Source organism: Mastigoproctus giganteus, chromosome 2 (assembly GCF_048544385.1).
Source record: "Mastigoproctus giganteus isolate SK-2022 chromosome 2, ASM4854438v1, whole genome shotgun sequence".
NCBI lineage: Eukaryota > Metazoa > Arthropoda > Arachnida > Uropygi > Thelyphonidae > Mastigoproctus > Mastigoproctus giganteus.
In genome coordinates, this window is record NC_143576.1 from 6,533,943 (window position 1) to 6,550,540 (window position 16,598).

The 16,598-nt window shown below is 39.5% G+C and overlaps 1 protein-coding gene across 1 annotated transcript in view; it reads right to left on the reverse strand.

Annotated features, from left to right (window-relative positions):
* The window catches only part of LOC150089137 (uncharacterized), a 448,517-nt gene that overhangs the window by 80,093 nt on the left and 351,826 nt on the right, over positions 1–16,598 (reverse strand). The window contains exon 15 of the mRNA XM_090389422.1: positions 15,952–16,121. Coding sequence (XP_090245548.1) covers positions 15,952–16,121 — 170 coding nt within the window. The remainder of the gene's footprint in view (positions 1–15,951; positions 16,122–16,598) is intronic.

Here is a 16,598-nt window from a genome sequence, read left to right on the forward strand (position 1 = left end):
TTCCCCCAGATATTTTTCACTTTCCACTTCCCTGAGAGTAGTACCACCCAGTTGGTACATTTCTGTTCTGTTATTGCTACCCACTTGCAGTACTTTGCATTTGTCAATGTTAAACTTCAGTTGCCACTTCGCAGCCCATTTTCCCAATTTATCTAGATCCAGTTGGAGTACCATACTGTCTTTACTGTCGTTAGCAGTCCTGCCAACCTTTGTATCATCTGCAAACTTGGACTTAAACCTGATATACCTTCATCAATATCATTGATAAATATAGAGAACAGCAATGGGTCAAACACCGAACCCAGGGTGAACTCCCCTAATAACATTTGTCCATGAAGAGCAGTATCCATTGATTACCACTCTCTGTCGTCTCCCACTCAACAATCCCTTTATCCATTGTAGCAACTTACCCTTAATACCTTTCCAATTTGTACAGCAGTCTTCCACTTGCAACAGTATAATATCAAAATTATTTCTGGCATTCAGTTGCTTTGTGACTACATCATAGTATCTAATCAAATTGGTCAGACAAGACCTCCCTTTAACAAACCCATGCTGTTGTTGTTGTTGTTGTTGCTTGGGTTTTATTGGCGCATTAGCGACCAAGGCTATAATGCGCCAAAACCTGGTCATAAAAAGTAAAATTTTCAGTGGCCTAACGAATTAGGTCACCAAGTCAAAGTATAAAAACAAGTATAAACGGTAAAAGACAAATAGTAAACAAGTAACATTAACGAAGTAGATTTTTTAAATATGAGTAAAATGGTTTACTGATTTCAAAAAGCTAAAAATAGCAGACACATGGTCATTGTCGGATAAAACCTGACTGAGTGTATACGGCTCAGTCAGATGGTTAAAAGCGGTAAAACGGATATTGCTAAAATCTGGACAGTCAACTAAAATGTGCCTAATTGATAAAATTGTGCCACAGGACTCACACATAGGAGAGTCATCAGCCCTCAGCAAAAACGAATGAGTCAAATGACTATGTCCTATGTGGGTCCGGGCAAGAACAAGTTCCTCCTTACGATTCCTGCGCAGACTAGACTGCCACGGTTCAATTACAGGCTTTATACGATATAATTTATTCGTAGACTGTCTATTCCACGAATTTTGCTATTGGGAGTGTATCTTCGCATGTATTATTTGCCTGTAGTCTGTATAGTGGGACTGACAGGTAGCGGTTATTATTGGGAATTGCTGATTTGGCTGCAGTGTCAGCCAAATCATTTCCCCTAATCCCAACGTGGCTAGGAATCCAGCAGAAGCGGATATCATATTCACGTTCAGGGAGGAAGTGATTCTTCTGCTGAATGCTAGACAAAACTGGATGAGAATTATATCTCACAGTTATTAAAGCCTGTAACACGCTGAGAGAGTTAGAATATAAAATGAACCGTTGGTATTGGCATTCACTAATGTCAGCCAAGGCTAACTCTATAGCGTGCAGCTCTGCAGTAAATATGCTGCATTCAGAGGAAATCTGCTCCGATGTAGTGCTGTCTGTAAAGACAGCAGCAGATCCCACATATGATTCCAACTTCGAACCGTCTGTGTAAACTGGCGCGAAGTCAGAATGTTCAGCTCAGTGTGCTGAATGAAGCTGCAGGTAGACAGATGATGGAGTGTCCGACTTTCCCAAATTTCTAAGGGACAAGTCACATGTTGGACCATGAGCATGCCAGGGTGGAAGGGGTTGCTTTGGTGTTTGGGCAACCTTGTCTACCTTGATATTAAGTTCTTTGAGTAGCTCTAGGAGACGAATACCAAAAGGACGACTGGCAGTCTTACGGGTGTTGTACAAATTTTCCCATCGTGCCTCAAAAACGAATGGCCACATAGGATGGTCTGGCAGGGATTTCAGTTTTAAAGCATACTTTAGAGACAACTGCTTATGTCGAAGCGATAACGGCGGTTCGTTTGCTTCAACGTATAAGCTCTGGACAGGAGATATTCGATATGCTCCAATAGCAGTACAGAGAGCCAAATGATGGACAGGATCCAGCCAACGAAGTACACTGTCTCTGGCCGAATTGTATACCAGGGACCTGTAATCTAGTCTGGATCGTACAAGTGCATGGTAGATGCGTAGTAGGGTGCATCGATCTGCACCCCAAGACGTAGAGATAAGAGAGCGCAGAATATTCAGTCCTCTTGTGCACTTCGTGCGGAGTCGACGGATGTGATCCAGAAAGGTCAGCTTTTTATCAAATACGAGTCTCAAGAATTTTGTGTCCGCTGCTACTGGAATAGCATTTTGTCCGAGCCTTAATTCAGGTTCAGGATGAAGATTACGCTTACGATAAAAATGTATGCAAACGGTCTTCTCCGGCGAGAACCTGAAGCCATTAGCATGTGCCCAGGAATTAAGGCGATCAACGGATTTTTGCAGTTGTCTTTCAATAACCCTCATATTGCATGACTGACAAAATATGCTGAAGTCATCAACATAGAGGGCACTGTTTACGGTTGGAGGAAGTTGTTCTGTGATGAAATTTACTTTGATGGCGAAAAGCGTGACACTTAAAACTGATCCTTATGGTACTCCCTCCTCTTGGCTAAAGGAACGAGAGAGTGAGGATCCCACACGAACTTGGAAAGATTAGTTGGCTAGAAAGTTTTTAATAAAAATGGGGAGTTGCCCTCTAAGACCAAGGCTATGCAGATCTTTTAAAATGCCAAATCTCCAAGTTGTGTCATACGCTTTCTCCATGTCAAAGAACACTGACACCAAGTGTTCGCATTTTAGGAAAGCATCCCGGATCGATGTTTCCAGTCTAATAAGATGGCCCAAAGTGGTCCGGTTCCTTCGGAAGCCGCACTGGATGTTGGAGAGAAGGTCATTTGATTCTAAATACCAGATTAAACGAAAATTAACCATTCTCTCCAGGATTTTGCACAGCCAGCTAGTCAGAGCAATAGGACGATAATTGGTAAAGACTTTTGGATCCTTTCCTGGCTTAGCAAAGGCAAGAACAATTGCCTTGCGCCAGGAATCCAGAAACTGCCCTTCAATAAAGATTCTGTTATACAGAATGAGCAGATAATCCATAGATTTTGGTGAAAGATGCTTAATCATTTCGTAATGGATGCCATCTGGTCCAACAGCACTTGCTTTGGAAAGAATAAGAGCTCTTTTCAGTTCCTGTATAGTGAATGGCCTGTTGTACAGATAGACGCTCTTAGACTTAAAACTAAGTGCCTGTTTTTCGATTTTATGTTTCAGGACCAGGAACTCTGGGGAATACGAAGATGATGCAGAAATGTTAGAGAATGTTTCCCCAAGAGAATTGGCTATTTCAGTTGGATCTGCAATAGTGCATCCATTATAATCTAGGACTGAAGAAGGGTGGGATGTATATTTTCCTTATTTTGTCCCAGACCAACTTAGTACTAGTGGACTGAGTAATTGATGAAGTAAAACGGATCCACGATTCCTTTTGACTCTGACGGCGGATGTAGCGTGCTTTGGCTCATGCGCGTTTAAAGGCTATAAGGTTGGTCATGGTAGGATATCGGCAAAATATCCCCCACGCTTTGTTTTGAGCCTTTTTTGCTGTTGTGCATTGTGAATTCCACCAAGGTTTGGGAAATGGTGGAAACCGGGCAGATGTTTTTGGAACAGCATTCGCAGCTGCTTGGACGATAATTTCTGTGATGTACGTTACTGCATCACTGATAGGCTCCTGACTGACTGTACTGAGGTCAAAATTTGCCTGATGTTGGAAGGCAGTCCAGTCAACCTGATCCATCTTCCACTGTGGTAACCTGAAAGGAAGACACGGTCTCCCACTATGTAAAGAGGTTATCACAGGGAAGTGATCACTTCCATATGGGTTCTCCTCCACTTCCCAAGTGAGTGACGGGAGTAGAGAGGGGGAGCAGACAGAGAGATCAATGGCAGAAAAAGTACGGGTAGGCATGTGGAAGAAGGTGTTTGTTCCAGTATTTAAAAGGGAAAGGTCATTGTTATTTAGCATATGCTCTATGACTCGTCCCCTTCCGTTGATATTAGTACTACCCCACAGGGTATTATGTCCATTAAAATCCCCGAGAAGTAAGAAAGGGGGAGGCAACTGCGTTACAAGATCATCAAGGTCTTCCTGGGAGATGTCAGTCCCAGGTGGCAAATAAATAGAGCAGACCGTTAATAAAAATCCCACTGTAAGGCGAATTGCAGCAGCTTCTATGCTAGTTGTAATTAGCAAGGGCTGAACTAGGGTCTGGTTGCCTACAAGGATAGCCACTCCTCCATGAGCAGGACCATCCGCAATTCTATCCTTACGAAAAATTGTGATGTTATGCATTGTGGGATCATCGTTTGCCTTTAGATAAGTCTCCTGCAAGCAAAATCAAACTGGCTCGTGCTTTTCCAGGAGAGCCTTGATGTCATCAATATTTCGCCGGAATCCACGACAATTCCATTGTAGGAATTTAGCCATTATTTTGGCTTGGTGGGTCCATCAGGCGGCTTCCGAGGTGCTGAGGGCTTACTTTTGTCAATCTTGGATTTATCCTTTTTGGGGAAGAATGGACGCTGTCCCATGTCCATTTCTTCCTCCGCAAAGAGTTCCAAGATTGATTCATCTGGTACCTCCTTGTCCTCGACATCCATTGTTTCTGTTATTACTGTTGGCTCTTTACCACTTGGTTTTGGTAGTGGTGGAGCATTAGGAGGTACGGTTATAGGAGTGGCAGCTCACTGCGTTTTTTTGGTGGGCTTTTGTGAACTCAATAAATAGCAGGCAATCGGTGTGAATGACTCTCTTGGTGGTACAGTCATCTCAGTTTGTGTACCAATAGTGCACTTTGCAGAAACCTTCTGGGCATATGAAGGCTTCCTGCTATTTATTGGTTGAATGCGTTTTCTAGCCTCTGGGTAGGAGATATTCAGCTCCGTTTTCAATTTTTGGATCTCTTTTTCATCCTTCCATCACTGGCATACTCTGGAGTAGGCAGGATGATCTTGTTGGCAATTTATACAGATCGGTGTAGAAGCTGAACATTCCTTGCTCTCGTGCTTTTTCGCACCACATCGAGCACAGGCAGGGTTACCACAACAAGCCGTTTGTGAGTGGCCGTATTTTTGGCATTTAAAACACCTCAGTGGGTTTGGAATATAGATCCTCACTGGGCAGTTTAAATACCCTGCCTTGATGGAACTAGGAGGCCGTGGGGTGTTAAATGTTAGGATGAGAACTCGGATAGGGACGAGATTCCCTTCCTTCCGCATTGATATTCTCTTGACAGCTGTCACTCCTTGGTCTTTTAGTTCAGAGCAGATCTCTTCTTCAGAGACATGAAGAAAATCCCACTCTGAAATGACACCGCTTGAAGAGTTCAAAGTTTTGAGGGGTGTTACATTGATCGGTATTCCCACTATGGATGTCGCGTTTAATATTCTTTCTGCTTGCTTTGTATTTAAAGCTTCGAGTAAAAGATCGCCAGAATGCAGCCGTTTTACGGATTTTGGTGATCCTGCCAACCCTTCTAATTCTTTCTGGATGAAGAAGGGTGACATCTTCCCAATTGACTGCTCTCCGGTGGAATGGAGAATGAGGAAAAGCGGTGTTATAGATGGTTGTTTATCCTCAGTTCTGGCTCTTTTGGCAGAATTGGTGTCATTCTCATCTGATCGGTTAGGAAAGTGTCTGATGCCTAAGTACCTCACCCACCACGGAGCCCTACGAGGGGACACCCACTCGTGAACTAGCAGGTACTGCGTACACGAATGGGACGCCGAGTTCGCTTAGGAGCACCATACCCACGTTACCAATAAGTCTTTATCCCGTCCCAGGACCAAAGGGAGGGAGACTTATTGGAACGCAGTTAACCCTAGCAGTAAAAAACCACCCGCCGATTGATCCCAGTTGGGCCGGTCCAGGACCTCCCGTCTTGTCGAAGCAGGGGCCAAAGTGGTGTATTAAGGCTGGGCCCCTCAACCACCAGGATCCCCCTTTCCGAAATCCATGGGTCGCGGCGCACAGCTGCACACGCCGGATTCCAAAGATGTAACCCTGGAACCAAGGTATGGGCGTTAGATCCCAGTGATGCTAATCTGGAAAATCAGCAGAATCACTGGGAGGTCCCCTCACCACGTATAGGTGTCCACGTCGAGGGGTCAAACCCATGCTGTGTCTTAACTATTACTGCAGTCTTGTCTAGATGATCCTGCAATGCTTCTTTAACCAGTGATTCCATTATTTTCTCCGGAACAGAAGTTAAACTAACAGATCTATAGTTACCTGCATAACCTTTTGAGCCCCCTTTGTAAATTGGTGATACATTTGCACTCCTCCAGTCCATCAGGACCTCCCCTGAGTCCAAGGAAGCTCTCATAATTATGGCTAACGGTTTGCTTACTTCCTTTGCTTCCTCTAATATAACTAGATAGATCCTTCCAAACTAGGTGCCTCTTTTGTTTTAAGTTGATAGCTTAAAGAAATTTAAGGCTGAATTAGACAAACATTTGGAGTGAACAGATCAGTGAAATTGGAAGGTTTTTTTTTTTTTTTTTCCTTGCTGATGCTATATAAGCTGGTTTACTTGCATAATATGCCTCAAGTAGAGCTAATGTTAAAATGCTAAGTTTACACACGAGGAGTTATTCAGGAAGGGGAATGCCAGAGGATTATTAAACTCTGACAGTAAGCTAAATGATTTTGTAATAACTGAGAGCAAAGTGGAGAGAGAAATTGTTGAAATTAAACATAAGAAAGGCACCTGGGGTGGATGGAATCTATCCAGTTATATTAAAGGTAGAAGCAAAGGAAGTAAATAAACCATTAACCATAATTATAAGAGCTTTCTTTGACTCAGAGGAAGTTCCAATGGATGGACATGTGCAAATCCAACCAAAATTCACAAAGGAGGATCAAAGGGTGATACAAGTAATTACAGACCTTTTAGTTTAACTTCTGTTCTGAGGAAATTAATGGAGCCACTGATTAAAGAAGCACTGCAGTACCATCTAGACAAGACTACAGTTATGGTTCGGACACAGCATGGGGTTTGTTAAGGAAAAATCTTGCTTGACCAATTTTCTTGGATACTATGATGTGGTCACAAAGGAACTGGATGCAAAAAATAATTTTGATATCATATACTTGGATTTAAGGAAAACTTTCTAATACTGTTGCACATGGAAGCCTACTGTACAAACTGGAGTATGGCATTAAGAGCAAATTGCTGCTATGGATAAAGGGATGGTTGAATGGAAGAAGACAGAGAGTGGTAATCAATGGACACTGCTCATCATGGACTAATATTATTAGTGGAGTCACCCATGGTTTGGTGCTCTGTCCGTTGTTTTCTGTATTTATTAATGATACTGATGAAGGTACATCAGGCTTATGAAGGTATGGCAGACGATACAAAGGTTAGCAGGACTGCTAATGACAGGATGCTAATGCAACAGGATCTAGAAAAGTTGAGCAGATGGGCTGAGAGATGGCAACTGAAGTTTAACATTGACAAATATAAGTGTATATGAGTAGCAGTAGCCCTAGAGTAATGTATCAACTGTGTGATACTACAACCAGGGTGGTAGAGAATGAAAATGTGAAGGGGGTAATTGTGCAGTCAGATGTGAAGGTTTTCCAATAAATGTGATCGCAGACTATCTGAGCAGAACAGATAGTCTGCAAGAGTAGCTCATGGTGTCTTGTCAACGATGTACAGGAATTTTTCTAATAGGGATAAGGAGGTAATTATCCCCTTGTGTGCGGCAATGGTCAGGCCACACCTTGAGTACTGCATAGAAGTCAAGAGGGTTCATTTTAGGAAGGATGTAGAGCTGCTGGAACGAGTACAGAGAAGAGTAACAAGATTAGTGAATGGAACAAAGGGTTGCTCTTATGAAGAATGGCTTAAGTTCTGCAAGTTGCAGTGTCTGGAGTCTAGGCAACTGCGAGAGGATCTGGTTGAGCTATATATGGCATTGAATGGTTTGAGCTAGCTCAATGCCAATGGGATTCTTCCTATTGCCCACATTAACTGACTGAGGGGACATAAATTTAAATTGAGGAAAGACAGTTGTAGAATAATGTGCAGAAATTTGCCATTAACCAGAGGGGTGGTTGATTGGTGGAACAAACTTCTATCTGTCATTGTAGAAGTTGACAGCTTAAATAAATTTAATGCAGAACTAGGCAAACATTTGGAGCAAATGAATGATGGGTGAAAAAGGAAGGTTCCCCCCTTTAGGATGATGCAGTGTAAGCTTGCTTTCTTGTATCATATGCCTCTGGTGAGTAAATGGATGCATGAAATGCATGATCCTGCTCAGGTAGCTAACAAACTAAATGAATATTTTGCATCGACATTCACACATGAGGAGTTATTCAGCGAGGGGAATGCCAGAGGTGTATTCAACTCTAGCAGTAAGCTACAGAATCTTGAAATAACTGGGAGTAAAGTGGAGGAGAAACTGGTGAAGATAAACACAAGAAAGGCACCCGGGGTGGATGGGATCTATCCAGTTATATTAAAGGAGGCAGCAAAGGAAGTAAGCAAACCCTTAGCCATAATTATGAGAGCTTCCTTGGACTCAGGGGAGGTACCCATAGACTGGAGATGTGCAAATGTGACCCCAATTCACAAAGGAGGATCAAAGGCTGACACAAGTAATTATAGACCTGTGAGCTTAACTTCTGTTCCAGGAAAATTAATGGAGACACTGGTTAAAGAAGCACTGCAGGATCATTTAGACAAGACTTCATTTATAGCTCGGACACAGCATGGTTTTGTTAAGGGGAAGTCTTGCCTGACCAATTTGATTGGGTACTATGATGCAGTCACAAAAGAACTGGATGCAGGGAATAGCTTTGATATTATATACTTGGATCTTAGAAAGGCTTTTGATACTGTTGCACATGGAAGACTGCTACACAAATTGGAGCAGTGTGACATTGGAGGCAAGTTGCTGCTATGGATAAAGGGGTGGTTGAGGGGGAGAAGACAGAGAGTGGTAATCAATGGACACTGCTCATCGTGGACTAATGTTATTAGTGGAGTCCCTCGGGGCTCAGTGTTGGGTCCATAATTGTTTTCTGTATTTATAAATGATATTGATGATGGTATTTCAAGCTTAATGTCCAAGTTTGCAGACGATACAAAGGTTGGCAGGGTTGTCAAGGACACTACTGACACTATGCTGCTGCAACAGGATCTGGGAAGGTTGAGCAGATGGGCTGAGAGGTGGCAAATGAAGTTTAACATTGACAAATGTAAAGTACTACACATGGGAAACAGCAACCCCAGAGCAACGTATCAACTCTGTGGTACTACACTGACAGTGGTAGAGAATGAAACGGACTTAGGGGCGGTTGTGCAGGCAGATATGAAGTTTTCTGAGCAGTGCAGACGGGCTGCAAGAGTAGCTCATGGAGTATTGTCAATGATATACAGGAATTTTTCCAGCAGGGATAAGGAGGTGATTATTCCCTTGTATAAGGCAATGGTCAGGCCACACCTAGAGTACTGTATACAGGTCTGGAGGCCTCATTTCAAGAAGGATGTAGAGCTGCTGGAACGAGTACAGAGAAGGGCAACAAGATTAGTGAATGGAACAAAGGAGTGCTCTTACGAAGAAAGGCTTAAGTTTTGCAAATTACAGTGTCTGGAGACTAGGCACCAGCGAGGTGATCTGATAGAGGTGTATAAAGCCTTGAATGGTTTAAGCATGCTCAATGCTGATGGAATTCTTCCTTTAGCTCAGAATAATCACCTGAGAGGGCATAAATTCAAATTGAGGAAAGACAGATGTAGGATAGACATGCGGAAATTTGCCTTTAGCCAGCGGGTGATTGGTTGGTGGAACAGACTTCCATCCCTTGTAGTGTAAGTTGATAGCCTAAATAAGTTTAAGGCTCAGCTGGACAGGTATTTTGAACGAACAGAGGGGTGAAGTGGAAGTGGTTTTTTTTTTTTTTTTTTTTTTTTGGCTGATGCTGCATAAGCTTGCTTTCTTGCATCAAATGCCTCTACTAATGCTAATGCTAAATGGGAAGGGTTTTTCCTTTTTGGCTGATGTTATATAAGCTTGTTTTCTTACATCATATGCCTATACTAATGCTAATGTCAAATACAAAACACATGTATAATAATATGGAAAAAATATATGTTACATATGCATAATAATAATTACAGGAAACAGCATAAAACATAAGTTACTTAATGTACAGAATGCGTTACATTTTAGACACATTTGATTTTTTTTTTCCTTAAATTACATTTTTTCTTTTTTTTTCATTTTTTCTGAGTTAGTTATCGCTTTATAGATTCTTAATAAAACTCTATATATACATTTAAATTTTGTGAACTTAGCCATTTAGTTTAATTACAACTGTATAATATTTATTACTCTCCTTCTATATTACTCTTTTTTTTATTTATTTATTTATTTTTTTTTTTAAAATCTCTTCTCTCTCTCTCTCTCTCTCTCTCTCTCTCTCTCTCTCTCTCTCTCTCTCTGTATGCATGTATCTCTTCATAAGTGACATCATGTTCACAAACCTTGCATAACAATACGCACAAAGCATGCCCAGACTGTCTAAAGTTAATAATACTATATTAAAACTACATTTAATCTATAAATTTCTTTTTTCCATAGAAATTGCATGGAAAAAAAATAATTATAATTGCCAGATTCCCATTTTGTTGGATTATAATGAAATTTTGTTGGCTTGGAAAATATTTTTAACAATTCCAAGTACAAAATTTCATAAAAATCTGTGCACTGAGAGTTCTTCTGTTACATATAGACATGATGAAGGCAATAGGCACTTAGCTTATATATATATATATATGAACTTCCTAATAAGTAGGAACAAATATTATCATACTCCTGTAGAATAATAATTTAATATTGAAAATGTCTCAATATTAAAATTTCAACATTAGATTCAACAAATATGAGAGCCTTATTCAAAGTTCAATTCCCCCCCACCCCCAATTAAGAACTATGCATTTTAATCAAAGAATAAGTCAACAATGTGTATTCTTATAGTTCTTAGGCAAGCTTAGTTATTATACCTGAACACATTTAGAATTTGCAGTTGTTAAAAATATATCAGTTGTTCCCACTGAAAAAAAAAAAAAAAATAGAAAGATGTTTTATGTGAAAACATCCTTATAAAATGTATGCTTCAGATTGTATTTTCAACACTTTTCACAATTCAATAGTAGACAACGAAAGAAAATGAAACCCGTTTAAATTTTTAAAATCGAACAGCTAGAACTGAAGTTATGAATGACGTAACGTTTTATGCTCACACCCACTACTTACTCTACCGAATAAACATTAGTGACTGAGTTAGCATCATTAAGGAAACGACATCACTTGTGTCACTTCCTATTTAGGAACATTGACATCGTATAAAAAACATTATGGGAATCCTGTTGTCTCGAAACTTTACTTGACATGCTGGACTGTTGTTACCTATTCTTGGGACTTGTGTGATCGAGACTCACTAATATTTCTGAAATCAGACAAATGCTAACTTATTGTGATTTTCTCTTATAGAGAATCTGTGTCCTCATTTTGAATTTAAATCAATGTTTTTAATTTAAACTAAATAAAAAAATAAATAGGATATTAAGAAATATCAAAATTTTGAAATATTATATTTTAAGAGGCTGTTTATGCATGGGTATGGCACTTCCATCATTCCTACTACCCATGTAGTATGACTGCATTGTTTATTCATATCTCATTGTGAACACCTTCACAACAAGTTGTCTAGGTATTGCACTACTTCAAATAAGTAACATTTCTCTGGTAGAGAAGATTACTGTTACTTATTCTCAGATGGGCAACACCACCCAGATGGCACTATTTCAATTCTAGTTGTATATGTGTGGGATAATAACTCTACTATCCAATTGTCCCTATTAGACTTAGAAAAGCAAAAAAGTAGAGGGAAAATTATAGTAGGAGAGGAAGAAGAAAAGAAATGGTGTAGAAGAATGAAAGGGACTAACTCCTACTCACACCATCAAAAACTCACAGACTCCTCGAATAGGCAATGCTTTATGCTCCAGGCAGCATAAAGCATCCCCTGATGGCAACGTTTCGAAGCTAGTTGGCTTCATCATCGGTGGGTGGGCAGGTAACCTGTTGCAAAGTATAACTCCACAATATGACAGATGCTTGATGGTGTGTGTGGTTTAATCGAAAAATATTTCTTGACTGAATGTCTAAGAGTATGAAAGAGGTTGTTAATGCATGGGTATGGCACTTCCATCATTTCTACTACCCGGATAGTATGAATGCATCATTTATTCACATCTCATATTGTGGACACCTTCACAATGAGTTGCCTAGGTATTGCACTACTTTGAATATGTAACACTTCTCTAGTAGAGAAGATTACTGTTACATATTCTTATATGGGCAACCACCATCACCAAGCCAACACTGTTTTGAAGCTAGTTGGTTTCATCATTGTGGAGTTATACTTCATAACTGGGTTGTCACTATTGCAACAGGGTACCTACCCACCCACAAATGATGAAGCCAACTAGCTTCGAAATGGTGCTGTCTGGGTGGTAGTGCCCATCTGAGAATAAGTAACAGTAGTCTTCTCTACCAGAGAAGCGTTACTTATTCGAAGTAGTGCAATACCTAGGCAACTCGTTGTGAAGGTGTCCACAATATGAGATATGAATAAATGATGCATTCACACTACCTGGGTAGTAGAAATGATGGAAGTGCCATACCCATGCGTAAACAACCTCTTTCATACTCTTAGACATTCAGTGAAGAAATATTTTTCAATTATATTTTAAGTCAGGAAATCTCTTACCTGAGATATTTTTCAGGAATAACTGCATCCACGTAAGATGTAATCAGAATAGATGGAAATTATTTCAAAGACCTGCTTAAAGATGGAAGAACCTTGCAACAAGACAAAGGAATAAAAACAAGCTTTAACCTTAAATCCATGCATGGTTTGTTTGTTGTTATTTGGTTTTTAGGAGCATTAGCAACTAAGGCCATACTGCTCCGGAATATACGGTGGTCATTCCCTGACCTTTCCGCATCCTCCGTATTTGGTGGTGACGGGCTCGAACCCCGGTATAATCAAGAAGCCTGTGCTACGCACTGCTGCTCCTTCCCACCTGGCTATGGAGGCGCCCCCATGCATGGTGAATAACTGGACTTATAATGGGAGTTAATTAAACATTGATATAAACAAAAAACAAAAAGCCCCCATCAAGCTGCAGGTAATTAACTCTCATTTTTTTTTTATCCTCGCCTTTTCTTATTATATATATATGGGGTCAGCGTTTCTTTATTGTTTTTGGCATGAAATTTTTACAACCGGGTGCCCTTCCTGACACCAACCCTCACCCTTTATCCGGGCTGGGGATATGCGGTAGTCATTCCCCAACCTTCCGTATTTGGTGGTCATGGGATTGAACCCCGGTCTAATCAAGAAGGATGTGCTATGCACTACTGCTCCTGCCCACCTGGCTACGGAGACGTCAATTAACTCCCATTATACTTCTGGTTATTTCACATGCATGGATTTAGGGTCAAAGCTTGTTTTTATTCCTTTTTCTTGTTGCAAGGTTCTCCCATATTTACGCAGGTCTTTGAAATAATTTCCAACTATTCTAATTACATCTTATGTGGATGCAGTTATTACTGAAAAATATCTCAGGTAAGAGATTTCCTGACTTAAAATATAGCATTTCAAAATTTTAATATTTCTTAATATCCTATTTATTATATTTATTATTCTATTTTTATTTGGTTTAATTCAAAACATTGATTTAAATTCAAAATTAGGACACAGATTCTCTACAAGAGAAAATCACAATAATTTCTCATTTGTCCAATTTTACGAATATTAGCGGGTTCTTGATCACACAAGTTGTCTGCCCAGCATTCCTATTTAGGAAGTGACGTCATTTGTATAGCTTGCATTTTCATTACCGATTGGTTTTACTTCAGTCCGAAATATTTAGTACGAATGATGTAACGTTTTATGCTCACATCCACTACTTACTCTACCAAATCAACATTAGTGCCTGATTTAGCATCATTAACATCATCTCGGAAGTGACGTCATTTGCATCAGTTCTGTCTGACATTTTTGTTATTAATTGGTTTTACTTCAGTCTGAACATTAATAGGTGCCTCCAAAGATGTTTTCACATTAAAAAAAAAAAAATAAATAAATAAAAACCATCTAAGACCATTGTAATCATCCTTTCAACTGCAAAATCCTTTCCCTTTATCCTTGACCATGCTTTGAATGAATTCCACATCAATACACTATGGTACACAAAAAATCACTGCTGATAATTAAATCAAGAGGAATCCTTTCTCATCCAATAAATCTAGAACAGTTCTGCTACTGTGTGAGGTGACTAAGCCACATCCAATCAATACCTGGAAAGTTAACATCCTTCATTATAAGACATTCTGGTTTTCTGACCCACTTGATTTGCCTGTATAGTTTTTCATTATACTCATCACAGTCATATGGCCTCTAACATATCCATACTCTCACTTTTGTTTTCCCACTGCTTATGTCCTACCAAACTGACTCAAAGTTGTAATGGTAACTATGTCAACCAGATAAACTGCCTTAGATTCTATGTGCTTATTAACCAAGGACACAACACTAGCCCTCCTCCTCTACTGTCTGTCAAAAGAAGTACTGCTAGAATCAGTTTTATCTCTGCTTGCACAGACTATTCACAGACTAACACAGGGAATTCACAGACTAGCAGTTTTTTTTTATCTATTTGACACTGCTTTAATAGCATCAGCAAATATTCTTGCACCCTTTCTGTTCAAGTGTATACCATCCCTAAAAATGGCCTCTCCTGTTAATAAGTGCAAACCATGATAGAAATGATGATTTCCATGAGTCTTGCACAATCTCAGTAAGGCTAAACTGTTTAAGAACGCTCATCACGTCTGGGCAAAATTCCATGCACTTTCAAATTTAATACTAACTTGAGGCATCCCCCCCCCAACATTGCCTGTACCTGTTAAGTTAATACTGAGAGTTTATAGTTTCACCTTTCCTGTTCAGCTGCTAATTTTTACTCACTACAGTTATTCTTACCCTCTAAATTTATTATTTTTATTTTGCATTCCTTCTCTCTCTCTCTCTCTTATTTTTTTTTTCTTGCATTTTCATTATCTTTCCCTCTTCTATATCTCAAATACTCCTGTATATTTAGGCACCTCCATAGCCAGGTGGGGAGGAGCAGCAGTGCGTAGCACATGCTTCTTGATTAGACCGGGGTTCGAGCCCATGAGCCACCAAATACGGAGGATGCGGAAAGGTCAGGAAATGACCACCCCATATCCCCAGAGCAATATGGCCTTAGTTGCTAATGCTCCTAAAAACTAAATAACAACAACAACAACCTGTATATTTAGAATACAGAAGATATTCAGGACAGAGTTGTTACAATGCACTAAAATACACAGACCTAAGCAGTAAGAATTACTTAATGTATTCATCATCTTGCAGAATTTCCCATAGCAAGATTACTATTCCAAAATAGTAAGAATGCATTTGGAGAAATTCGACATAATCATTATAGTAAAAATAAATACATTTTCTGTTTATACTCCGCGGGATGACCAAACGGTTAGAGGAGTTTACAAGATACACAGAATGCAAGAAACAGCACCGTATTCAGCAGTCATGGGCTTGAACCCCGGTCACTCAAAGCACGTCTACTTATGCACCCACACATCTGACCACTAGGCTACAGTGGCCCCATAGTAGTTTTGCAACATGTTTGATTTTGATCAGCATAATATCATACATTTTTTCAAATAAAAATTCACTAATGCTACCAAAAAGCAGCATTAATACATAAAATAAAATACTGTAAAGGGCACTAATAAAATAAAATCTCATATTAAAAAAAAACCTAAGAAATAATTTTTATTTATTATTATTAAAATTTTGATACTTCTGGAAACATGGCAGAAATCCCCATGCCAATGAATTTTTAAGGCTTAAACTCAGTTCTTTTCCATCTCTGTCAATCAATTTGCCTTTCCCTTCAGGACTATATTTTAACCTTAATCCATATATGGATATGATCAATAAGGTCTGCTCATGGTATGGTAAATTTATTTTCTGCAATGAAATATAAAGAAACAAAACAAAAAAATTACAAATGATCCAGTATACATCTACTCATAAAAAAAATCTCAGAAATAGAATATAAGCAAAAAGGCCTGCATGCTCTGGATTAATATTAATATTAATAAACAGAAATAAAATGACAGGTTATAGTTAAAAATATGTTTAATGTTACATAAAAATATGTTGATATTCACACGAACAAAAACACAACAAAAAATAATACAGGACAGTAATGCATCCTTCATCAGTTGTGACCATTAATCTAAAATATAGAAATATAGAGCTCTATGTGCGTGCCAAAGCAGTCATGTACGATGAACTGCGTGTCTGCATTAGAAGGGGAAGCTTGTAGTTGTAGCTTTAATGCCAACGTTTGTCAGCCAAAAGGACGGTCATCTCAGTAATGGGATGGACATGACATCCTTTGTTTTGGTTAAAGGAATCGCTTCAGCATGAGATGTGCAGTGA